This window comes from Callorhinus ursinus, unplaced genomic scaffold (genome assembly GCF_003265705.2).
Source record: "Callorhinus ursinus isolate GAN/ISIS: 27379988/994484 unplaced genomic scaffold, GSC_fseal_2.0 scaffold4, whole genome shotgun sequence".
Lineage (NCBI taxonomy): Eukaryota > Metazoa > Chordata > Mammalia > Carnivora > Otariidae > Callorhinus > Callorhinus ursinus.
The window spans coordinates 106,106,593-106,132,993 of record NW_027397066.1 but is presented as its reverse complement, the minus strand read 5'-3'; the positions used below and the strand labels follow the sequence as shown (position 1 = coordinate 106,132,993).

The window sequence follows — 26,401 nt, the reverse complement described above, 5'->3', positions numbered from 1 at the left end:
TGACAGTGTTTATAGCATATTGCTTTATGATATCCTCAAGTGTATTTCTGACATACACTCATTCATAGAAGACAGCAAAAGTGAAAGTACTTAGAAATGTAGCTTTTTTTCTTTTTTTACCTTAAGAGCTATGAATCAGCTCTTTTCAATACACTGAGCTAAAAATGTTTAGCTGCATTGCATTTTATTTACTGATTTAGGGAACAAAAAAAGTTCTGGTGATTGATATGTTGATATTAAAAGTATAGTGTCTCAGGGCCTTTGAGTTGTGCACTCTGCTTTCCTTAGAAATCAGCATGGTTAGTTTTCTCTCTTAGTTCAGGTCTAGGATCATCTCAGCAACCCTTTCCCTGGTCACCCCATTTCTCACACTTCATATCTCATTTTCTTCCTTCAGTTTTTTTTTTTCCTCTTAGCTTTTATCAATATATTTTACTTATTGTCTTATTTGTGGCCTGCCTCCCCCATGGGAACATCAGGTCCATGAAGGCAGGAATTTTTAGCTGTTTTGTTCACTGCTTTATCCCTGGCATCCAGAACAGTGCTTGGCACAGAGCAGAAAGTCAATTATTTGCTGGGTAAATGCATGAAAAGACAACAAAACTGCAAATAAACCTCCAAACCATCTTTATTAAAGACTATCAATATAAAAATAGCTTCAATTATAAAGAATATAGAACTACAACTCTACAAAATTATTTTCACACAGTTTAGTGTATAAAGTTTTAGTAACATCTAATAGTATATTTTAAAATATCCAAAGTATACATCCTTGTTCTCAGAAGTGTTTAGTGCTGAATATTTTTTCTCAGCTTCTTTCCAACATTTTGTACAGTAGCAGGTATGATTTAGCTGACACCTTGGTTTTTTAACCAATGGATATTTCATAACAATAAATGGTGGTAGTAGGAATAGCTGACACTTTTATAGCACACGTGATATGTGCCAGGCACTATTTAGAGGGAACTTACACAGACAAAAAAAATTATTCACAATATTATTTTCAAGAATGTTTAAAGCAAACCTAGTAAATTGGTTTCATGACTTTCCCCATTTGTGTCAGAAATATAAAAAAGCAGGCACTGCAAATTTACTATCTTGCCAGTATGTATCATCATCAACAGTTCCTTGGCACAAATAAGAAACTCCCTTGCTAAGTACAGTTCTCTAACCTGACAAAAAGAAACAAACAAAAGAACAGTAAAGAAAGGAGAGGGAGAAAGGAGGAAGGTGTAGAATCTAAAATGTAATTTTGGGGGGCTAAAAGATATATGATGGTGATAAAACAGTACTCGATATTTCAAAAAATGATATTCTATAATCTTTTGCATTAATAGTCTGAAAGGGAACATACAATTCAACTTAAGAATGTTTGTGTATCAGCCAAAGCATACCTCTGGGGTATCTGCACTGTCACTTTGTCCCCTTTTATTTAATCAAGTGGCAGATAGGCACTCATTGGCCAATAATTAACTTGATCTTTCAGATGTGTATCTGAACATATTTCCGAAAAATGGGCAGCTAGGTTTAGTTACAATGCTTCAGTATCCATTTAGAGATGACAACCACGATATCTAGTTTTATTTCTTAAAAATGCAATGTCTCAAAAAAATGCAATGTCTCTGCAACATGGACATTATAGTATACATCTATAATACAGCAAATGATTTTCCTCTTATTAAGATAAGTAGTCTATTTTGTCTTTTTATTTTTGTTATCGAATGGTGGTCTGAAGATGCTTTGATACCAGGAAAGTAGTTCAAAAGACCAAAATTTCATTAAATGAAACAAAAAAGTCGCTTAATAAAACCCCAGGTTTTAGTTCAGTCTGTTTGAAAATCTGAGGTGACTAATAGCTACAATTTTTAATAAATTTCAGTATTGAAAATAGTTCATGGTGTTTTGGGGGACATAGTAAGAAATTTAAGACATTGAATAAATACTTTTAAACAAAGTGCTTTATTACTCATATATGTCTACAAGCAGGGCTAAGGCAGTGGTTAAGAGTCTACCATTCTGACCAATATTGTGATCTTAAGGGGAGGATATGTCAAGCCATTTTGTACATTTCAAGAATGGAAGTTTCTTGCTCTGATTTAAATGCTAAATTTAAGGCCCACAAATCAGTAACAGGACAAATACAGTGGTGTGCATTTTAAATACCTGGGTGAAAATCTCTTAAGCTGATTTATAAAGAGGTAACAGTGTTTCTTCTAAGACCAAATGTTTCAAATGGTGCACCCCAACTGTGTTTTACAGTTAGGTCTAACCTGGAGGGCTCATGTTCCAGGTGTTTGAGGAGAGGGCAATAGAGACGGACTTTAGATGTGTTGGCAAAATTTCCCTTCCAAAGCTTAGGTCCTGAAGAAGAAAAAACCCAGGATTGTAGTCTTGGGGGCATGTGAGAATTCAGGAGGATCCAGTGGGTAAATGTTAATTAAAAATTCAGTATTTTGTTATATTTTCCTTTTTTCTCAATCCACCAAATTCTCACAGCCAAAGAAAATTATTATCCCATTAGTTCTCATTCTCTACTAAAGATCAAGTAAACTATTGTTCATTAAGATACCTTCCTTTGTGAAAACCCAATACATAACAAACCATAATTATAAGGCAAAAATTAGTATTTAACAGAAGAAGTCACCACAGGATTTCTTTAACCCAACTTTTTCAGTGTTTTTAACATGATTAGGTTTAAAAAAGATTTACATACAGCTGTCTTGAAATTCATGAACGATATAAGATGGTGTGCATACCTGAATATATTTCAATAAAAAGAAAAATAATAAAAGTTTATGTACAAATAGTTTAAAAACTACATCCTAGTCAAAACCGAGCTGACCTAAAAGAGTAAAGAAAATCAAATAAATAGAAAAATAAGTTTAATTTTCATTCCTCAGTTCTTCTACCCCATGGTGAGGTATCTATTAAAACAGTTAAACTAAAGAAAAGAATTTGATCTAATAGGGAATCAGTACTTGGACATTACAAATTTAGGTAGTAAGCAGTAGGCAAGAAGAAAAAAAGCTGCACATTTTACTTAAGAGGGACTTTAGAAGTCTCAATACAGTCATCTCATTTGTAATGAAAATTCTGAACTCAGAGAGGTACAAAAACTTGCTCATGGTCCCAGCACTAATTAGTGACAGGACCTGGTCACACCCTCCTGATTTTGTGATTCTTTTACCAGACATTATTATTAGTCTTGAGAACAATACACAATTTATGAATCGTATATTCTTTCAAGATAAATGTCCTCCATTAATCTTATATAAAACACTTCACATTATTTCAAACTAGTCAATAAATTAACATTATATACCAAAATAGAAATAAGTTAACAATCCCTTCTTTATATTTTGATCAAGTATCTTTTCAAAAGTCTCACAATACTACATAAGATTTAGTGCATCAAATCCAAGAGCATATCATCTCACTATTAACATTATTATGTTCAAAACTGAACAGTTAAGAGAAGTTAACCCTTATCTTCTTGTGTGTGGGTTTCAGCAGTTCTAACACCGTTCAATGTTCCACGCACAGTTGCTGTGCATCAAGAAAACATAGCTACAAGGTTAATCCAAAGAACAATTTAAAAGCCATTTCTATGGCAATTTCTGTGACTGAATCATGAAAACAGACATAAAGTTCTTGAAGTTTGGGATGAAGAAAGAGTCTCCTGCAGAGGAAAAGAACACACTCATTTCAGAAATTCAAAAAACAAAAACCACTAATCTAAATCTATAGTAGGGGGAAATACAGCTAGATTTATTTTTAAATAAATAATATATGCCTTAGGTAAATTATTTTTATTTTTCCAGGGTGTAAAAAGCCCATTTTATCAATATATATTACCATATACCTCAGTTTTAAAATATTAATTTAGTCATTATTGTTACAATAAAGCCAACTGTGTTACCATCATTAAGCACAAATAGCTATTAAACATTGCCATTTACTTTCTAAATGTTAATTATTATTAAAACATTATATGAGGGCGCCTGGGTGGCTCAGTGGATTAAACGTCTGTCTTCGGCTCAGGTCATGGTCCCAGGGTCCTGAGATCAAGTCCTGAATTGGGCTCCCTGCTCAGCGGGGGGCCTGCCTCTCCCTCTCCTCCCTGCTCCCGCTCTCTTGTCACTATCTCTGTCTCTCTCAAACAAATAAATAGAATCTTAAAAACAACAACAACAACAACATTATATGATTGCTCTTTTTGCAGACAGTATTAAATTGGAAAGACCACTGAAACTTTGATTTTTTTAAAGATTTAGTCAACACTAGTATATGTAAATCAGACAATTTAAATCAGGGATATTTTGTCTGACTTCCTTAAATTTCTCTATTCTGTATAGATCTGCATCATCATAATTCAATACCTCTGGATTCTTTCTAGTCCAACTGTGAATGTAGTGAAGGTTCCGCTGTATACCTGCATGTATGCCTGTTTTTATCTCTATTTTCTCTGTGTCCATGCCACGGGCCCTTTGCTGCTCCTAGCTTAATCTTCCAATAGCACAGCTCTGATCACACTACACAGAGTTGAGCTTATGCTGATGCTCCTCCCAAACTTGCTTGGTTACACATCACAGTCACAAGGAGCTTACTAAAATTACAGAGAACCACTACCTTAGATTCCATTAGTAGGTCTGGGGTGGGCCACAGGCATCTCTGATTTTAACAAGTGACTCAGGTGATTCTAAATCTAATGCACCAACACACAGGATTACTGCTGTGGATAAGGTTTGTCATATAGTTTAGTACTGCATGGTAGGTGTCTAGTAACATTGGTCTCACCTAACTCTGTGTCCCTTCCTCCACCAATTCTTTACCCCAATTCAAAGAACCTTCAGTGCCTCAACATTTCACTCAAAATTAAATTCCTTAGTCAGGAATTGAAGGATCTCTGCAGTGGTCCTAACTTAGCTTTCCAAACTGATCTTTCATTTTATCTTTACATCTGTCACTCCCTTATCCTAGCAAGTCAGTCTACTCAACTGCTATGTCTTATGATTTCCCTTATTTCGGTCTTTGTTCATACTATCCTTTTCCTAGAATGTTCTATTCAAATCTAATTCATTTTCAAACTAGATCAAATGGAATCTGTTAGCCTTTCCTTATAATCCCAATGTAGATTTTTGCCCCTTCCTCAGAACTCCCATAGCATTTGGCTGAATCAACTAATTTATTCTACCTAACTAAAAAAAATCTCTCTATCCATAAATACATATATATTTGAGCATATTTCATATTTCTTCTGGTGGGTATAAGACCGTTCATGCAATGACTATGACTTTATATTTGTGTTTGCCATACCACCCTCCCACCACCACATTTTGTGAAGCACAACTCCATTTACTAAATTGTTACATATTTATCAAGTGACTATGTGCCAGGTGCTGTTGCAGGTGCCAGTGGTGGACAAGAGAGACACAATTCCTGACCGCATAAAGCTAACTTTCTAGTGAAGGTGAGACAAGAAAATGGTGGGGGGTGGGAGGGATGGAGTGGCTGGGTGACAGACATTGGGGAGGTTATGTGCTATGGTGAGTGCTGTGAATTGTGTAAGACTGTTGAATCACAGATCTGTACTTCTGAAACAAATAATACATTATATGTTAAAAAAAAAAAAAAAGAAGATAGTAGGAAGGGAAAAATGAAGGGGAGGGAATCGGTGGGGGAGACAAACCATGAGAGACGATGGACTCTGAGAAACAAACTGAGGGTTCTAGAGGGGAGGGGGTGGGGGGATGGGTTAGCCTGGTGGTGGGTATTAAAGAGGGCACGTTCTGCATGGAGCACTGGGTGTTATACGCAAACAATGAATCATGGAACACTGCATCAAAAACTAATGATGTAATGTATGGTGATTAACATGACATGATAAAATAAAATAAAAAGAAAATAAATAATAACTGAGTAGCCACTTTAATGCAGGAAAGAGATCCCGGATTCTCTTTTTGAGGCTAGCACTGATCTGAATATCAAGGAACCAGACATACAAAGGTTAAGAGGCAGAACATTTCACACAGAATGGATTGCAGGAACAAGTCAGTGGATGCCAATGTGGCTGTGCAGAGTGGACGGAGAAGGAATGATAGAAGGTGGAAAGAGGTGGGCAAGGGCTAGGTCAGGCAGGGTCTTGTAGTCGGTGGATGGGAGTGAGGGGAAGAAGAAGGAAGAGGAAAAGAAAGGAGAGAGGTTAGAAAAGAAGGAAGGAGGGACGGAAGGAAGGGAATAGCAGTAAAATTGTGGAATCATTATCTTTTAGCGTATTACTACAGTAATTTTCTAAGGTAATTGAATCAGCTTTCTATTTTAATAGAAAAAGCCTTGGCAGTCAGAGAAAGACAAATACCATATGATTTCACTCACATGTAGACATTAAGAAGCAAAACAAAGAAAAAGAGACAAACCAAAAACCAGACTCTTAAATACAGAGAACAAACTGGTGGTTACCAGAGGAGAGGTGGGTGGGGGGATGGGCGAAATACGTGATGGGGAATAAGGAGTGCACTTATCATGATGAGCACTGGGTAATATATAGAATTGTGGTATCATATTTTATACCTGAGACTAATATGAGCACTGGGTAATATATAGAATTGTGGTATCATATTTTATACCTGAGACTAATATAACACTGTATGTTAATTATACTTGAATTTAAAAATAAATTTTAAAAAAGAAAGAAAGACTTGAGAGGAATTTAGAGGAGATACTTAGTAAATAAAACAAAATTCTAAAATGTATTAAAATATTATAGTAGTTAGAAGGGCACCCGGCTGGCTCAGTTAGAAGAGCATGCAACTCTGGATCTCGGGGTCATGAGTTCATGCTCCACGTTGGGTGGAGAGATTACTTAAATATAGAAATAAAAGCCTGAAAAATATATATTATAGTTAGATTAATAATTCCATGCCTACCTCTTAAAATGGTTATCTCTTTTTTTCTTTCACTTTTCTAACTTTTTACTTCACTTTCAAATACTTTTTCTCCCCACTTACCCTACTACCCAGTAAGCCATAACTGGTGGTGCTTTTCTCTGATCTGTCCACTTTTCAGGCGAGCATTCAAACAACACACCATATTCTTTCACAGGGTTAAGAGAAGATATGGAATTTGTAGAACCTGAATGATCTCCACGATTTAGTGCTTTCTTTTTCTGTAAATTAAATGTATTATTAGTATTAATTGGTATTAATAATGTTACTTTAAAATGTTTTCACATACAGATTTGAATTGGCTGATCCTAATACTTGAGTGCCTGGAATGACACTCTTCCTATCTGTGGGAAAATATCTATTCTTCATCACACTTAGTTTAAATACCATCTCCTAAGAGATTTCATAGATAAAGTGTCCTTGAAATCTCCCAGAAAGCATTTTGTTCATAGCCCTATATTATTAGTATTTACATTAATTATATTAGCAGTTTATAGGTCTGTCTTCCCCAGTAGATTATATGCTTTTTTCCAGGACAGAGACAATGTGATATTCATCTTTGTGTGTTTTGAAGCAGGAAGGCCTGGTACATAGGAGGTGCTTAATAAATAGATTACTAATGACTAGGTTAATAAATAGATAATTTTATAATAAAATTAAAACACATACTTAAAACAGTATTGTTCTTCCTTTCATGAATATACTCTAAATTTCCCATTGATTAAAATTATTAGCAAAACAAGGACTCATTTGGAATAAAAAGACTTTTTGTAAGGCTCAGGCTAAAACTTGGCGGAGTGATCCTTGTTTCTTTTGTTTCTCTCAAAATCCTTCTCTAATCGGTCAACAAATCCTTTTTGCTCACCCTCCAAAATATATCCAGAATCCAGAAGCCACTATCATTTTTTGCTTTGAGAATTTCCATAGCCTCCTGACTGGTCCCTGCCTCCAGCCTCACTACCTTACAGAGCTTGTTCTTCATACAGTAGTAGCCTGAGTGACCCTTTCAAAAGTATAGGATCCTGTCCTTCCTCTGCTCAGAACTGTCCCAAGAGCTTCTCATCTCCTTCGGGACAAACCCCGAAGTCCATAAATCTACCAGGCCATGTGCAATCTGGCCGGGCTAACCTCTGCCATCTGGACTCCTAGCACTCTCCTCCCCGCTGGCTCTGGCAGTCACTCCTACTTCTGTGGCTTTGCACACTTGCATTTGTTTTCCTCTGTCTGGAAGCCCTGCCTCCAGACTGCTTCCTCACTTCATTCAGGTCTTTGTTCAAATATGATCCTATCTTACTATTCCTCTTGAAACTTATCCTACCTGACATACTATACTACTTGCCAGTTCATTAGTCTTTCCCATTAGAGGCTTTGATAGAGCAGGCGGTTAGTTAGACGTGAGCTGGAGGCAAAGGTGGTGATAAATACGTGACACATTAGAAGCCTGAGGGCACAACATCCTGACTTAGCGGCTTTTAACATCTTGGCCTAAATTAAGGCTTCCCCAGCAGCCCTGGGCTGACAGACCAAGAGCCATGGGTGGAGAAGTGTGCTGTCCTCTTCAACTGCCCCAGGGTAATGGAGAGCTTCATTATAATATATTTACATTGTGGTTTCAACCCCCTCCATGATGACCATGACAGTTCTGGCAGGAACCCTGTAGGACCAGTAACTGGGAATAGGACCTACGCCTAACCAGAGGAGTCCCTTAGGTGACTGGTAACCACCACAGTGTGAGACTGTCCTGGCTGGGACCCATAACCTATGCAAACATAAAAAGAAAAGATACCCCTAACCCTGATGCAGTTGCCATCTCTGGGCCTGCCCACTCTCTCACCTTGAGAGTGTACTATCCTTAATAAACTGCTTTATGCTTGCTACCTTCCTTCTAGCTGTTTTTATTCAAGCACAGATTCTCACGTTAAGTCTTTCATGGGGGAATCCAAGAACCCAGACCTCTACTCACACAGTGTGGACTCTCCCACTGGTAACAGCTTCATGAAGAAAGGGACTTTGTTCACTGCTATATCCCCAGCACCAGAGTAGTGTCTGGTGCATAGTGGATACCTCAATAGTTCAATAATATGGGAAAGGCTAACTTACATTACTATTACTGAATAATTGCATTACTATTACTGAACTATTAATGAAAGATTTCCTTATAGAATCTATCAGTTATATTAAAAGCAAAGGAGGAGCATAAGACCACAAAGCACATAGGGATATATGGTTGGACATAACATTTTGCTGCATACCAATTTCTGAGAGCTCAAAGAAGAAATCCTATAAGGGGCACCTGGGTGGCTCAGTCGGTTAAGTGTCTGACTCTTGATTTCGGTTCAGGTCATGATCTCAGGGTAGTGAGATCAAGCCCCATTTCGGGCTCTGCCCTGAGCACGGAGCCTACTAGGATTCTCTCTCCCTCTCCCTGTGCCCCTCCCCCTGCTTGCACGCTCTCTCAAAAGAGAAAATTAAAAAAAAAATCCTACAAGACACAGAATTTTATTGCTGAATGAGTTCTACAGCATAATTCAGCCCATTTACTTTATAGCTGAGGAAATAGGAAGAGTTGAGGCTCAGTCCAGGATTCCTTATTCCCAGCCCAAATTTCTCCTACCTTTAAACCCAAGTTCTTCACAATTTTAGCATTCTTAACACACATATTGCTATATACATTACAATCATCTTCAGAAAGGGGTTTTATTTTTTGTTTTTGGCTGTGTGATGTTTGACCACTGACAAGCAAACTTCTGTATGTTTATCCTTTTCAAGAAATCAACACATACTTTTTCCTGCTATTAAGATAATCTAATTGATTTTTTAATTACATACAATATTACTGCAAGCAAGCAAGAAATCAACCAAGTGGCTAAAAGATTTGCAACAGTATTGTGTCTATCACTGTACCTTACCCTATTATGTTACAAAATACCTTATACTACTGATAGAATACTTTAAAGAATTATCAGACTTAACTGGTAGATACTACTGTCCAAGTAATGGCTGACTCACAGATATCAAACATGGAGGCTAATTTACATTATAAACTACCATATTCTACTTTGCTGTAGAAAAACATAGGTCCTCCATTTTCTGGAATAGCATTCCAGGACATCAAAATCAGTATTATGAAATAAAGCTTTTAAGTTAAATATTGTGAGTATAAGCCTTTTGGCACTCAAGTTAGATTGTGTACTCTAGTTAGATTGGGTGACTGCTAAAAAGAGTTTAAATAAAAACTGTCATTGTTGGACATACTGGTTAAAGAGTTTTTAGAGAGAATATTTAGAAATCTGGAAACAGAATTGACAAAACTATATTTATACCTCTTCTACCAAAGTCTGTTGGAAAACTGCACGGATGGAGAGACAACACTGATGGAAATTCTTTATTAGTTGAGGGTGGATAGAGCCACTTAGCTGTGCCACCTCTTCATGGGTAGGAGTAATAAAGATCCCTTGCACAGTTTCTAAGGCAACATAGTGGAAAAGTGTGTTCTCAGGACCAGATGTTAATCTTGAAAAGAACAAAAAAAGAAGAAAAAAAGAAAAAAGATATTTAAGTAAACTTAAAAATATTGCTTCATTTTGAATGTTGTAGACTCCAAGCTTTTAATCAGGGCAGGGAAACTAGGCCAACCATTTAAGTCCCATTTTCTCCTTAACTAGGGTACAGGCTAGGGTTATTATCGATTCCTTAATGGAGGCAAATATCACATGGTATGTAAGGATAAATATACACCAATTACAAACAACTTAACTTTTCCTTTGCTAAACAACCCAAGTTGGCTAAACCCCTCTTTTTCCATGGTTGGTAATAAATAACTCAGCCCCTTCTGGCCCAGATACCTACAAGTCATAAATAAGGTATCAGCCTAGAGTTGACCACATACAAGAACATCTTCCAACAAAATAAACACATTTAAATTAGTAGCATAACAGTCAAATTGATGATCCTGAAGAAAAATAAAATTATTATTACCAACTGCAAAGCTGGGTTAATATTCTGGAATACTACGGCAATTACTTGTAGTGTTCTACTACTCATCATTATAGTCTTCCTTCCCTTCCATGTTCGCTTACTATTTTCATTTCTCCATTCTTCTCCATCCTTTCTTCCCCTATTTAGGTCTCAGACAGGCAGTAGAATCTATAAATACTGCTTATTTCTGCCAGTGGTAAGAAGAGCTAAAGAACAACAATAACAGCAACAACGAAATAATAATAGTTATCATATACTGAGTACCCTCTATGTGCCAGGGTAGGTGCTTTAAAATACCTTAGTCTTAATTCTCATAATGACCCTGTGAGATGTTCAACAGTATTACTACCCTCATTGTAACCATGAGGAAATCAATCTTCAGAGATCTCATTAACTTGCTTGATCCAGGTCCCATAGCTAAGTGGCTGAGCTGAGCGAACTCTGAAGCTTCCTCCATTAAACCTTGCTTTTTCCTATCCATTGATGACTTCTGATTGGCAATCTTTAAACATATGGACAGAAATTCTCCATTTGCATCTCAAACATTCAAACTGCCCCCATTCTAATCCTAATGTCTATTTAAAAGAAATCCCTCCAGTTGATCAGTTGATTTTTTTCCCCCCAGCCTTAAGCACAGGGGCAAAGAAAAGGGGTATTTCAGCTCTTAGCCTACAGCCTGCCTTAATCGTCCATGCTAGTTAAACTCCTGTTAAACTGTTAATTAGGCCGTAAGATCAGAATAATTTCTCCTTCTTATCAGTGACTGGCCTTGGTTCTCTTTTGAGACCAGGGATAGACAGGAAAGGAGATGATCTATAAATTTTTCTCATACTTTTCCAGAAGGTAGCTGGCTCACTAACAACTGGTGGCTGATATTTTTCAATTAATAAAAACTTAAATATTTGTCAAGATAAAAGAAATTGGGCGCCTGGGTGGCTCAGTTGGTTAAGCGACTGCCTTCGGCTCAGGTCATGATCCCGGAGTCCCGGGATCAAGTCCCACATCGGGCTCCCGGCTCAGCGGGGAGCCTGCTTCTCCCTCTGACCCTCTCTCCCTCTCATGCTGTTTCTCTCTCTCTCTCTCTCTCTCTCAAATAAATAAATAAAAAATCTTTAAAAAAAAAGATAAAAGAAATTATGATTACTCAAAAAAGAAAATAATTTAAAACATACATTTTAATCCAGAGGTCTTCAAATTCAAGAAAACGTACAGAACAGAAATGATTCTTTAAAAAGAGCTATTAATAATTAGATTCCTTTTTAGGGAGATTTAGAATTAACATTTTTGTTGTCTTTTTTAAAACTTTCTCTCAAAAAAAGCAAACAACAGCAACAACAAAAAACCCTGACAACATGGGGCGCCTGGGTGGCTCAGTCGGTTAAGCGTCTGCCTTCGGCTCAGGTCATGATCCTAGGGTCCCGGGATCGAGCCCCACATCGGGCTCCCCGCTTGGCGGGAAGCCTGCTTCTCCCTCTCCCACTTGTGTTCCCTCTCTCTCTCTCTGTCAGTTAAATAAATAAAATCTTTAAAAAAAAAAAAAAAAAAACCCTGACAACACAATGAGCAAAATAGCTCTTGAATATCATAAACTCGGGGCGCCTGGGTGGTTCGTTGGTTAAGCCTCTGCCTTTGGCTCAGGTCATGATCCCAGGGTCCTGGGATCGAGCCCCACGTCGGGCTCCCTGCTCAGAGGGGAGACCGCTTCTCCCTCTCCCATTCCCCCTGCTTGTGCTCTCTCTCTCTCTCTCTGTCAAATAAATAAATAAAATCTTTAAAAAAAAAGAAAGAAAAAGAAAATCATAAACTCAGAGTATATTAACTCAGTGTATACACGGAAAGTTTAAAAATCATCAAACAAGCAATTCCCATTGGGAAGACACAATATTTGTAAAAGTCAGATCAAGACAGATTTATTCTTTGGAAAGGTCATTCCTGCAGCAGAAAATGGATTCAGGGTAGGCTGGGAGTTGGGACACTATTGGTAAAACCAGGTTAGAGAATGGGAGCCTGATCTGCAGGAGGTACAGTAAGGGTTAAATGGATTAAATAATTATGAGAATGTAGAATAGATAGGATTCGGTTACTAAATGAACTGTGGGTACTATTATTTTTAACATGTCATATATTTTTATTTTACAAAAACATGTATGTACAAATTAGGATAATCTATTATATACTGGTTTGTCACACTTTTAAAATTAACTACATAGTATGAACATCTTCCCATGTCAATTAAGAGAATAAATATGCATCTGTAGCATCTTTTTAAATAGACAGACTATGATTTACATCACATATGAATTTGTTTAAGCCACTGAACTTGGAAAACATTTCCTTTTACTAGAGATAAGGCCAAAATAACATACATATTAAAAAAATAAGATGTAGGGGTAATAAAATTTCACGGCAGTTTTTGTTAAACGGAAGACTAGGGTTCTGGGAAGGTGTTTCAAAGCTCCACAAAGGTTTGATTTAGATTTGCTTAAAAAACATTTTTTTAAAGATTTTATTTATTTATTTATTTATTTGAGAGAGAGAATGAGAGAGAGAGAGAGAACATGAGAGGGGGGAGGGTCAGAGGGAGAAGCAGACTCCCTGCTGAGCAGGGAGCCCGATGTGGGACTCAATCCTGGGACTCCAGGATCATGACCTGAGCCGAAGGCAGTCGCTTAACCAACTGAGCCACCCAGGTGCCCGCTTAAAAAACATTTTTAACTATTAAAAAATTAGCCATGATATTTGAAGGCATTAAATACCAAATTTAACACATTAGATCAGACAAATTACCTTGTTTTTGCCTTAACTTCAGAAAAAAAGCTGTTTCTGACAACTCTGTGACATACATATTTAAACTTACTATAAAATGTTTCAATGATTAAGAAGGTCATAGTGCTGAACTTTTTTGTATGATTTCTATTTGTACATGTCTGCTTGTTCAAATAAAAGTGTGCAATTATGTTTGTTATACACTAATTGATCCCACACGATATGATTAAACATCAGGCAAAGCTCAGACAGATCTGCTTGTCACCACATAATAGCCACACAAAAAGTGAATATGCAACATTTTATATTTTAATAATTATTGATAAGTTGCTGAAAATGCTCCTCTCACTCAGTTCCTTTTACTTCAGAATTCCCGACTTAATGTAAGTTTGAAGTTTCATCTCTTTTCTAAAATGAGAGACTCTGAGAGATACGCAGCAAGCAAGTTTATTAGGGAGAACTTTGGGGAACAACACCTGTGGGGGGACGTGTGAAGGAAGCAGGATTGAGCAAAGGAGAAGCTGAACCACACTGCAGTCAAAACAAAGGTCTCAGCAAGATACTACTTGGAACTCTGAAGCCTGGATGGCCTTTTAGAGTTGTCAAGTCTTTGTATTCACTTATCTATTAGTCACTAGATGTGGGCTATTCCCAGGGAGATACTGTAATCTTGGCTGAGTCAATAAACTTCCAAAGAGAGCAAGGCCAGTGAGGGACTCAGCTGTAAGTAGTTAACACCCATTACCCCCCAAGCCCCAGCACTGGGAAGGAGTACCCTGGGCTATGGGGTATCTGGGCAGCAGACCACAGAATCCACCAAAGTCTAAAAATAGTAAATTCTATAATTTAAAAATTAGACATACAAAACGGAGGTTACCTGTGGAAAAGAGATAAAGGGGGACTTTCACATTTTGAAACATTACTCTATTTTTTTAATCTTTTGTAATAGGAGTACATATTCCCTATACGTGCAATGAAAAACATTAGTAAATTAGCATAGACACTATCTTTAATAATGTTAAGATATATCATAATTACATTTTTTAATTAAATCTCTGTATGGTATGGATTTGTACTTTCTTATTGTAAAATTTTCTCAAAGACACGATGTTTAAGTGAAAAAGAGTATTATAAGGAAGTTTCTTACTTCATTGTGTTATATATTTCCAGTTCTTTTTCTGAAAGGTCCTTTTTCAAGTTCCCTAAATGAAATGGATTTGGAAGAGTAGCCTTCTTTTTAGTGACCTGAAAAATACAGTTAAGTAGATCAGTTTGTATCTAAGAATGGAATCAAACAGCAGAAACAGTGTAAAAACTGAAAATACTTCTAAGAGAACTACTTACTATTTTGCAATGTTTCCTTTAAATATTTCTGATGCTAACTTGTACCTCTTGGTTTATCCTTTGCTAACAGTGATCTCAGGGCCATGTCTTAGGACATGATAGTTCTTCTTGAAAACCTACCAGAGCCATTATCAAGTTTTGTTACATTTTATATGTATATGTACTTGTCTCTCTCTCTAGACTGTACTTCTCAAAAGCATGGGCTGTATCTTATCCAGCTTTGTATCTCCTCTGTGTAGCATGGCTCTTGGCACATAGTAGATGTTCAATCAAGTTTGTTTAATGGCTCAATCATAGAGATTGATTCAATTTCTCTTTTTTTTTCTTTAAAGATTTTACTTATTTATTTGACAGAGAGACACAGTGAGAGAGAGAGAACACAAGCAGGGGGAGTGGGAGAGGGAGAAGCAGGCCTCCTGTGGAGCAGGGAGCCCCATGCAGGGCTCGATCACCAGGACCCGGGGATCATGATCTCAGCTGAAGGCAGACGCTTAACTGACTGAGCCACCCAGGCGCCCTGATTCAATTTCTCTCAAGAGCAATTCATGGCTCTTTAAATCTATTACCTCCTAAATTATGCTTCCTACCAATTTCACTGACTGGGATAATGAATAAGAATGTATTTCCTAAATACAACCACTTAGGGCTCCAAGAGTACTGTATTGTTTGGAATTAGAAGATGGAATCTATGGCTATTTATGCCATGACACTTAGAATCTCATGTTTTATTTGTGCCCCTTCTCAGATTCCTCCTTCTCCATGCCTTGTTGGCATCACCTCCACCAGCCCAAATGACAGTTTCAAAAGTTTTTTGAAAGAGAAGCATCATTAGAGTAAGTATAAGATCCCCCAGGGTGATTACTTTGATGATCATTTGGATATGTTATGGTATTTTCGTGAGGAAAAAACATGGAAAAATCATAAAAACCATCTGAAAAATGAACATTCTCTTTGTTTTATAATCACATTTTAAATTCTTGACTATGGAGACCAGACCTTCACAGATGCAGATAAAAACAAAACAAAATAAAACAAAAAAACCCTATAAAAACCTGTAGAGTAACACATACTCACACAAATATTTACACATATATACTTATATATATATTTTTACATTTATATATAAATTTCTGATTTTCTTTTTGTTTCTACTGAATATTTTATTGGTTACTTAGTCAGATCAGCCCTCTAAAATCTCCCACAACTAGGATGTTTTCAGTTAACACTGTGAATACAGAAGGAAGATGAACAGGGAAAGCAGAATTAAGCAATTTCCCTACTTGTAAGTAGTTTCAAACAGCTGTCCTGGATGCTACTATTTTATTACTCTATATTTCTTTCTCTTTTTGGTTCTAAATCACTGGTTTGCCAAAAGTAACCAAAAATACCACTAGTTCAAATGAAGAATGAATTGCCATTAAAAATTTTCTTGCATTAAAATTAACAAGACAGAAAACAACAAATTGTTGGCAAGGATGTGGAGAAAGGCGAACACTTTTACACTGCTGGTGGGAATTCAAGTTGGTACAGCCACTTTGGAAAACAGTATGGAGGTTCCTCAGAAAGTTAAAAATAGAACTACCCTATTACCCAGCAATTGCACTACTAGGTATTTATCCCAAAAATACAGACGTAGTGAAAAGAAGGGGCACATGCACCCCAATGTTCACAGCAGCAATGTCCACAATAGCTAAACTGTGGAAGGAGCTGAGATGTTCTTCAACAGATGAATGGATAAAGAAGATGTGGTCCATATATACAGTGGAATATTACTCAACTAACAGAAGGGATGAATACCTACCATTTGCATTGACATGGATGGAACTGGAAGGCATTATGCTACGTGAAATAAGTCAAGCAGAGAAAGACAATTATCATATGGTTTCACTCATATGTGGAACATATGGAATAGTGCAGAGGACCACAGGGGAGGGAGGGAAAACTGAATGGGAAGAAATCAGAGAGGGAGACAAACGATGAGAGACTCTTGACTCTGGGAAACAAACTGAGGGTTACAGAGGGGAGGGGCGTAGGGGGATGGGGTAGCTGAGTGATGGGTATTAAGGAGGGCCCATGTGGTAATGAGCACTGGGTGTGTATACGCAACTAATGAATCGTTGAACACTACATCAAAAACTAATGATGTACTATATGTTGGCTAACTGAATATAAAAAAAATTTCTTGCATTTATAAAGTAAGAACTTAAAAGACAGCTTAACTCCCAGAATGTACACACTTGAATGAACACGCACCTTAAGCAAGGCCCCACTTTCTTCTGAACCATCAGAGCCCTGAGATTCTCTTTGTTTCCATACGGCATTGGGTATAGCGTGGGGGCTCAGGCCAACACCTTCTCCACCTTCACAGCCATTGTCAGATCCTCCACTGCTTCGGGAAGGACTGGGCTTACGTGTCTTTAAGGAATAGTCACCAAAAAGAATTCTTCTGCATGTTGGAGAGGTTGCTACCTTGGAAGTACCTGGTAGCCTACTGAGGATAGGTGAGGTTGTCAAATTATCTAATTTTTCATGTGATCCAGTAAGGAACCAGTCAGCACAAGACAAACAGGGGCTTGGAGAAGATGTTAGCCGTTCATTGATGTGACAATCTATTCCTTCCAGTTGGTGAAGAGTTGTTTTGACCTGATCCACATAGATACAGTCTGGTCCAGGATTCCCAACAGCTTTGGATGCACAGCCTCCAGCTTCTAATAGTACACATAACATATAATACTTCTATAAGAAAAAAATATTAATACAGGTTTAGCTACATGAAAATGTTTATATGTAGCATGCATGTATAAATTTATGAATACTAAAAACATATGACATAATCATATGATTATTAAAAACTCCTCCCTCCCTTTCTTTGTTAATTATTCTCAATGCTTCTTGATCATCCCCCCCTTTTTTTTAAAGATTTTATTTATTTTTTGACAGAGAGACAGCAAAAGAGGGAACACAAGCAGGGGGAGTGGGAGAGGGAGAAGCAGGCTTCCCGTGGAGCAGGGAGCCCGATGAGGAGCTCGATCCCAGGACCCTGGGATCATGACCTGAGCTGAAGGCAGACGCTTAACGAATGAACCACCCAGGCGCCCCTTGATCATCCTTGAAAACAAATATTCATTCATATTGCCTTCTCCTGGTATACCATCAACTATCACTTCTGGCACATGGCACAAGGTAGTTTTCAAAGAGCCACAGTTATTGGAAGTCCTTTTAGTTACAATGACATGTTTATTCTGATTCTATATCCTTTTCATGTCTGTATTTCCCAAGACAAACCAGAGGATAAAACCACTACAGAAATGAAAACAAAAGATCTTAAGAACCTGAAAAAATCTTATTCTGGGTTTCATTAATATTTCTCCATGAGTATTAAATGGATGCAAAAGAAAAGGAATAAGGGACATATAACATTTTCTTGAATACTGGTATCTGACATGCTTATAATTTTAAATTATTATGTTCATTTGTGTTTATAAATTGTCATAAATTATTATGTTCATTAGATAGTAAATGGCCAAAAAAATCCAATCCCAAAACACACACACACACAGACACACACACAGAAACCAAGGTAAACTTACCAATCCAACAATTAGCAAAAAATATCTCCCTTCAGGTTCCCGAAAGACTTCAGTGTTTGAGTCTGCAGAAGGTTGGAGGTGATGTCGCGGAAACACTTCTCTCCATATGACCAACTGACCAATTCTTTGTTTTGCTGCTAAAGGCAGTAGGCCGTAGTGGCGACAGTACACAGCAATATCAATAAGATCATCCTTCGGCAAATGACTGCATATCAAATAACCCTTGAATTTAACCACAAAGAACAAAAGTCAACTAGTGATATAAGCAATAATGCCATAATATATTTCTAAGTACTCTAAGAGTACTTCAGTTTTCTTAAAATACTCCAGTTTCAAATGGAATAAAGACATAGTAAAAATAAATGTTTTTTTTTTTCCTGAGGTCAATTAGAGATCGAAGATTTATGATAAGTCAACAACAGATAGACTTTAGCACCAAGCAAGGTCACCTGGGTAGTATAAGCCTGAGTGTTTGGCGACATTGGAAAAGAACTGAATTCTGAGGATAGAAAATGGAGAAGAGAAGCAAGAGGTAAGGTGAGGAGAGACTTATTTTTCACTGTGTACCACTGTACTGTTGGATTCTTCTTTAGGTATGTTTTTAAATTGTGTTTAAAAATCCTGAAATATGAAAATACTTAAATTCATTTGATGCTTAATTTGCCCTACATGGAAGTCAACTAAATGTTAGATTTACTAAAAAGATACATGTTTATGTCTGAAGATAAGAAAAAAAGTACACTGTTGCAAAAATAAATCAAGAAAGTATTGCTTTTCTCTATTACACATTTGGTTCCTTGAGTATTGTTTCTCCTTTACACATTTGCAAATGCTTTAGAATGTCATAAAATCAGAAATACTTATTGTATTTGTAAATATGTAGGTACCAGCTTTTTTTTTTTTAAAGACCTTAATTTAACAGTAACTACATTCAAAGGAAAAGGGATAAATGTATTTTTCATATTTGTAGAAGTTTGAGAAAATTCACTTTAGGTCTGTTCATATAGCAGTTGGACATTTATAAAAATTTCAAGCTTCAACTTACCTTGTAAAATAGAGAAGATCCTAAAATTGTATACAGCCGCCTCATGTCATAGTAATCCTCAGACTGGAGAAGAAAAACCACAATGGATTTATATTCCTTGTTTTTTCATGATAAAAAAAAAATCTTAGGCTACAATGGTTAAAATGGCAATTATATTATTTCATAACTGAACTTTTCATAGTGCCTTCTTTAGAAATGAATATACCAGGGTATTAGGGTGAAAGATAATGTGCATGTATTTTGGACTGAAAACAATTTTATTTTTTATCTTTTAAGATACTGTTGATTAGAGACCTCTAAGAATAGAACATAAGATTAGTTACTGCAAGAGGGATTAAAACATGTCTATCAAGACAAAAAGCTTCTACTATATATCATCTAAAATATCCCATACTACCAAGTAATATTTTTGAATGATTTTTTTAAATTTCCAAATAATATTTTTGAAAGTAAAATTTGATACAACCTATTTGGTAGCAACTAATTAGTATATATAAAAAAATTCAATATACCCTTTGAGTAATTCTAAAAATCTACAGAAATGCTCAAACAGGAGAATCAAGATTTTTGTACATAAAAAGTTAGTAGCAGAACTATTTGTAATATGCAAAAATTGGAGATAAAGTCAAGTGCAACAATGGAGAATGGTTAATAAAATGAGGTTATGTTCATACCATGGACTGTCATAGGTCTGTTAAAAAAATAAGGTTGATCTATATGAGCAGGCACAAAAGGTTTTAGGGTATAGTGCTGAGCAAAGAATACAAGCTACAGAACAAAATATTTACTAAGATCTAATTTTTAAAAAAGAATAGCACCCTCAATGATATACATGTATGTGTATACATGTGTGCTGCTGTGTATGTACCTATGTATATACATGTATAGAAAAAAGTCTGGAAGAATATGTTTCAAACTGTAAGAAAACTGTAAGAACAGTTACAATTAGGGATAGAACTGGGAGAGGGGGATGAGGAGGTAGGACATTTGTTTTTAATAATCACACTTGCATTTTACCCAATATGCATGTATTAATTTTGTAATTAAAAAAAAAAAAAGCAACGAGGGGCGCCTGGGTGGCTCAGTCGGTTAAACGTCTGCCTTTGGCTCAGGTCATGATCCCAGGGTCCTGGGATCGAGCCCCACATCGAACTCCTTGCTCGGCGGGAAGCCTGCTTCTCTCTCTGTCTGCCGCTCCCCCTGCTTGTGCTCTCTCTCTCTCTGTCAAATAAATAAATAAAATCTTAAAAATAAAAAAGGCAATGAAACCTAAGGAAAACTAAAAAACTAGAAATAACCTAATTATTTCTCAGTTGGGAAATGGATAAACAGTGTGATACATTCATACAATGGAATACTACTCAGCAATAAAAAGGACTGAATTACAGATGTATACAATGGCATGAATGAATCTCAAATGCATTATGTTAAGTGAACTAAGTCAGGCCCCCCCAAATTACCTATTATCTAATTCAATTTATAGGACATTCTGGGGACAAAAAACAAATCAGTAGTTGCCAAGGGCTGGAGGTAGGAAGATGGGTTGACTATAAAGGTGCACAGAAGAATTTATTACCAAATATAAACTATGCCTTAATAATTTTTAAAACTAAAGAAAACAAAATTAGGATATAAGATTAAATCTTAAATCTAATTTCACAGAAAGTTTAGAATAGACCCTTATTTTCATTTTTTAAGGTAAAATTCACTGTGAATTGTTTTGCCAATTTTAAAAAAAGATTTATTTATTTATTTGAGAGACAGAGGAGGGGAAGGGCACAGAGAGAGAGGGAGAGAATCCTCAGGTAGAATCCATGATGAGCATGGAGCCCAACGCAGGGCTTGATCCCAGGACCTTGGGATCATGACCTGAGCCAAAACCCAGAGTAGGCCACTTAACCAACTGAGCCACCCAGGTTCCCCTATTTTGCCAGTTTCAACAAATGTGTATAGCTATGTTAAGTATCACCAAAATCAAGATATATAACAATTCCATCAATACTGCTGCCAAATTTTTTGCTGGGTAGTATTCCCTTGCATGAACATACCACAATTTGTCTGTCTATTAACTCACTGATGGACACTTGAGTTACTTGAATTGTTTCCAGTTTTCTTTTGGCTATTACAAATGAAGCTGTTACGAATACTTGTGTACAGGTCTTGTATTGACATAGGCTTTCATTTCTCTTGGGTAATTGGAAGAACAGAATGACTGAATCATGTGGTAGGTATATATTTAGGTTATTAAGAAACTGCCAAACTGTTTTCCTAAGTAGTTGTACCACCTTACATTCTCAATTTATCAATTTTCTTCTTTCTTTATAGATTGTGTCTTGATGTTGTATCCAAGGAATCCCAATAGATCTTTGTCTAATCATAGAAAATATTGTTAGTTCCACTGATCATTAAAGTGATGTTATATAAACCAGAAATTAGAGTTTTAATGAAACCTATCAGATATAAGTTCCTAAAACCTGGATATTTTAATACTTTAAACTGTTCCTAATGCTTAGTGTCTATCTTAAACATTCTCCCTCAGTGAAAAGATTTATGACCTATGAGGAGTTCACCACGTTTAAGTTTCCATTATTTTTACAAACAATATATGCTTCCATTTGCTCAGGATCTTAGTTAAGACTAAGCCACTCTTGAGGTAGCTGGGTGGCTTAGTGGGTTAAGTGTCGGCCTTCAGATCAGGTCATGATCCTGGGGTCCTGGGATGGAGCCCCATGGAGCCTGCTTCTCCCTCTCCCTCTGCTGCTCTCCCTGCTTATAATAATAAATTTTTAAGATAAAAATCTTAAAAAAAAAAAGACTAAGGTACTCTTTAAAGCAATCAAGATTTTACCAGCAATCTTCTTATGATCCAGCCCTCACTGCTTCTACATCCTAATTTCCCATTTACCTTTTTTTAAAGACTTATTTATTTGAGAGAGAGAGAGAGCATGCGCATGCAAAGAGAGGGTGAGGTGCAGAGGGAGAAAGAGAATCCTCAAGCAGACTCCCTCCAGGGCTGGGGCAGGGCACCATCCCAGCACCCTGAGATCATGACCTGAGCTGAAATCAGGTCACTTAGCCAACGGAGCCACCCAGGTCCCCCTCTCTCCTGACCATTTACTTTTAAAAGAATTTTTCTTCTTTTGTTTAAGTAGGCTCCATGCCCCACGTGGAGCCCAATGTGGGGCTTGAACTCATGACCCTGAGATCAAGACCTGAGCTGAGGCCAAGAGTTAGATGCTTGACTGAGCCACCCAGGCGCCCCTTAAGAGAACTTTTCTTACTGACAATTTTAGCAAATACAAATATAGAATCGTGTAATTAGCTCTTATGTGCCCATAATCACCCAGCTTTAACTATGACCAGTACATGGCTAATCTTGTCTCATCAGTATCCCTCTCTCCTTCTTCCCTCTCCCTGCTGAATTATTTCAAAACCAGTAACGGATGTTATATGATTTCATCTGTAAATACTTCAGAGTATATCTCTAAAACAGAAGGATTTAAAAAAATTATTCTCACCTACTATCCAACATCAGTGTTTATATTTCCTTGTCTCGTAGATGTTGTTTTTAAATTTTATTATGTTATATTAATCACCATACATTACATCATTAGTTTTTGATGCAGTGTTCCATGATTCATTGTTTGCGTATAACACCCAGTGCTCCATGCAGAACATGCCCTCTTTAATACCCATCACCAGGCTAACCCATCCCCCCACCCCCCTCCCCTCTAGAACTCCCAGTTTGTTCCTCAGAGTCCATAGTCTCTCATGGTTCATCTCCCCCTCTGATTTCCCGCCCTTCATTTTTCCCTTCCTACTATCTTCTTTTTTCTTTTTTTAAACAACATATACTGTATTATTTGTTTCAGAGGTACAGGTCTGTGATTCATCAGTCTTACACAATTCTTGTAGATGTTTTTAAAAATTTTGTTTGTTTGAATCAGGATCCGAGTAAGGTCCACATATTAAAATTGGTTGGTATGTTTCTTAAGTCTTTTGTGACTGATAGGCTCTCTCAGTTTCTCCCCGCTCTCTTTTATTTGTTGAAGAAATTGTCTTATTGTGTTTCCTAGTCTGGATTTGATGATTATAATCTCGCCCCCCAAATGGGGTCATTTAACATGTCCCTGTCCCTAGTATTTTGTATATCGTGGTAGTTAGATCTTGAGACCTCATCAAGAATATTTTACAGGTAATTTGTGTGCTTCCATCATGAGCCACATACTACTTGGCTGTCTTCCTTTTTAACAACTATTGATGACCTTTGCTTAGACCCATTAATTCATTGTGAAAATTGCAATACGGTAATATTCCAGTTCTGTCATTCTTTCTTGGTATGGTAAGTAGAATACTTCCATAAAGAGAACTCCCCCTCATCTCTATTTGGTAACCTTGAGGTATGGTTCAGATAAAAGGGCAGATAAATGTTTGTTTCCTTCTCTTTTTTGCCAGTTTTCACAGTAATGAATTGGTTCTCTAGCATCCTCCAAAGCTGACCAAGAAGTTTCTTTTTTTCTTGAGTATAATTATGAACTCATGGACTTCAACATATCTGATGGGTTTCAATCTGCTGCAGTTATTACACTTCCAGATGCTCAAGTGTGAGCCTCTTCAAGTTGTCTCCTAATTACTGGAACCCTACATTAACCCCAGTAATTTTTTAAAGCTTCCTGGATTTCTGAAATAACAAGACACTGCCAGGCTTATCTTGTATTATTTTCAGCTCCAAATCTGCAAGCAGCCATTTCTCTTAGGAGTCTTGGTTCCTTTTAGTGAGAAGTATTATTTATATGCCATAGCCTAGGTGCTAATGGCATTCATCACTACTGGGATGATCATTATTTCTAGGCCTTTTTATTGGACAGAACTAGGAAATATATTTTTTAAAAAAAGATTAAAAACCATACCGGTACTTCTAATTGAAATTTGTATCTACAGGGTTTTTACTTACTTCAGTATTACAATTCAATTATTTACTTTACTATTAATGTATGTACTTTCTCTCATTATGTAACAAATGTTTTTAACTGAGTAGAAAATTTTAAGGCAAGCAAAATAGATTCTGTTCATGTCAAAATAGAGACCCAATGCTAAATAGTTCAAGATTATTACATGCCCACTTGAAAAATATTTAGAATAATGGCTGATTTATAAAATACGAAATCAACATTGAGCCTTTCCTAAAATCCATTGGTTCTCTCACCAGTTCTGCAAAATCTGCAGCCTCCAAGTCGCTCAATGCTGTGTCTAGTTCCATCTATGTGAAAAGAAAAAAAAAGTAACACAAACCATTTAACTCATATTAGTTATTGTTTAGTAATGGCCTCATAAAAGTGCTTAATAATTAGTTGAAGAATTGAGTAAGTATCTTTCTCCTTTGTGATATTTAAGAAATGTCCCAAAATAGAACATGTTGCTTTTAAGCTTTGGAATTACAGAAAAAAATTTATTTAACATACAGTCACTTTTCAGTTAAATCTTGATTATTGCAAAATGAGCTTCACTCTGTATTCAATGCAAAATAATTTATGAGGTTAAAGAATTGCTTTCCAGTTTTGAGTTAGAAAATTTTTGAACCTATTAAAATTCTTAAGAGAAAAATAATCAATCTTAATGTACCCAATCTATTTTGAGGCTTTATCCCCCCCTCTATTTCCTGTGTATTTCTCAACAGTTAGAGTCTTTGAAAATATCAACATTCTTCCCTGTGTCTTTCTTACATTCTATATAAAAGGACTCTCTTTATTTATGGATTAAAACATGAAGGCAAGTGTTCCCCTGGAATCTGGCACAGTTTAGCATCCCTACAGAGTTATTAGAAAAATCTTACTTAGGATTTAGCTTTCGTTTCTATGGAAATTGCCTGAACTCTTTCATGTATTTGCTCCTCCACGAAGCATTCAAAATTTAAAAACAGAATAAATTTAATCTGTAGTTTAATCTGTAATGCATATATATATAAATTGAAAACTATTGGCAATTAAAGCTTGTAGCATATATGTGATTTGTGGAAATGGAAAAGAATCCATTTTTTTTTCTTTTAAAGACCAAGGCACTCTCTGCAGGACTGTTGCACAAACTGTGTCTTACTGAGATGACTAAAGCTTTGGAAACATTAGTCATGCCTTTCAATGCTTTTCACACACTGACTTATTACTCATTTGTGACCTACATTTTTCTGCATCTAGCAAATATTTCATGTACTCCTTTTTAGGGCTATGGTTTCTCTCATGAAAAACTAAAGGACAAAAAGAAAATTACCCACTTGTGAATTTTGATCTCACAAATGTTAATGTTTACAGGTTGCTCTTCCCACCATTGAACTCTATAGGCTAATGTACAAGGTTACTGTAATGTTTCTTGACATTCCTTAAGACAACAGACAAAGTATCTTTTCTCTTAAATTATTCCAGTGTACCTTAGGAAAAATGACATTTAAAAAAAAGAACATCTGACAAACAAAAAAAAGGAAGACATACCACATAATTATGATTTCTGAAATGCATTATAAGTTTGGAAAACGCTTAAATGTTAAAGTAAGATGAGAGATCTAATTTCTATTTGTAAAGAAATATTTATCTTTCTAAGTTCACTATACTGGAGCTCTTACCTCACTAACCAATGGCTTCTTTTAACTCTTACCCACAATCCTGAAAATAACAAAAAGTCTAAAAAAGAGAGAAGATAAAAAAATCACAAGGCAACTGGTTCTGATTTTTATTTATGACCCC

General features: G+C 36.3%; 1 protein-coding gene and 1 long non-coding RNA gene across 7 annotated transcripts in view; one reads left to right on the top strand and one right to left on the bottom strand.

Annotated features, from left to right (window-relative positions):
• Window positions 1–620: 620 nt before the first annotated feature.
• INTU (inturned planar cell polarity protein) overlaps window positions 621–26,401 on the bottom strand; it is a 94,266-nt gene continuing 68,485 nt past the window's right edge. For 5 of the 6 annotated variants that reach the window (XM_073892239.1, XM_025874277.2, XM_073892238.1 and 2 more), the window contains 8 exons: window positions 24,874–24,927; window positions 19,668–19,730; window positions 18,623–18,844; window positions 17,286–17,768; window positions 14,836–14,933; window positions 10,268–10,457; window positions 7,008–7,165; window positions 621–3,679 (listed from right to left, as the gene is read on the bottom strand). In XM_073892239.1, coding sequence (XP_073748340.1) covers window positions 3,568–3,679; window positions 7,008–7,165; window positions 10,268–10,457; window positions 14,836–14,933; window positions 17,286–17,768; window positions 18,623–18,844; window positions 19,668–19,730; window positions 24,874–24,927 — 1,380 coding nt within the window. In that variant the 3' untranslated portion in view covers window positions 621–3,567. The remainder of the gene's footprint in view (window positions 3,680–7,007; window positions 7,166–10,267; window positions 10,458–14,835; window positions 14,934–17,285; window positions 17,769–18,622; window positions 18,845–19,667; window positions 19,731–24,873; window positions 24,928–26,401) is intronic. The other variant, XM_073892242.1, reaches the window with a different exon arrangement.
• Window positions 15,790–26,399, top strand: LOC141372650 (uncharacterized). The gene is made up of 3 exons (XR_012378028.1): window positions 15,790–15,865; window positions 19,005–19,159; window positions 26,338–26,399. It is a non-coding gene; the product is annotated as an uncharacterized lncRNA (long non-coding RNA).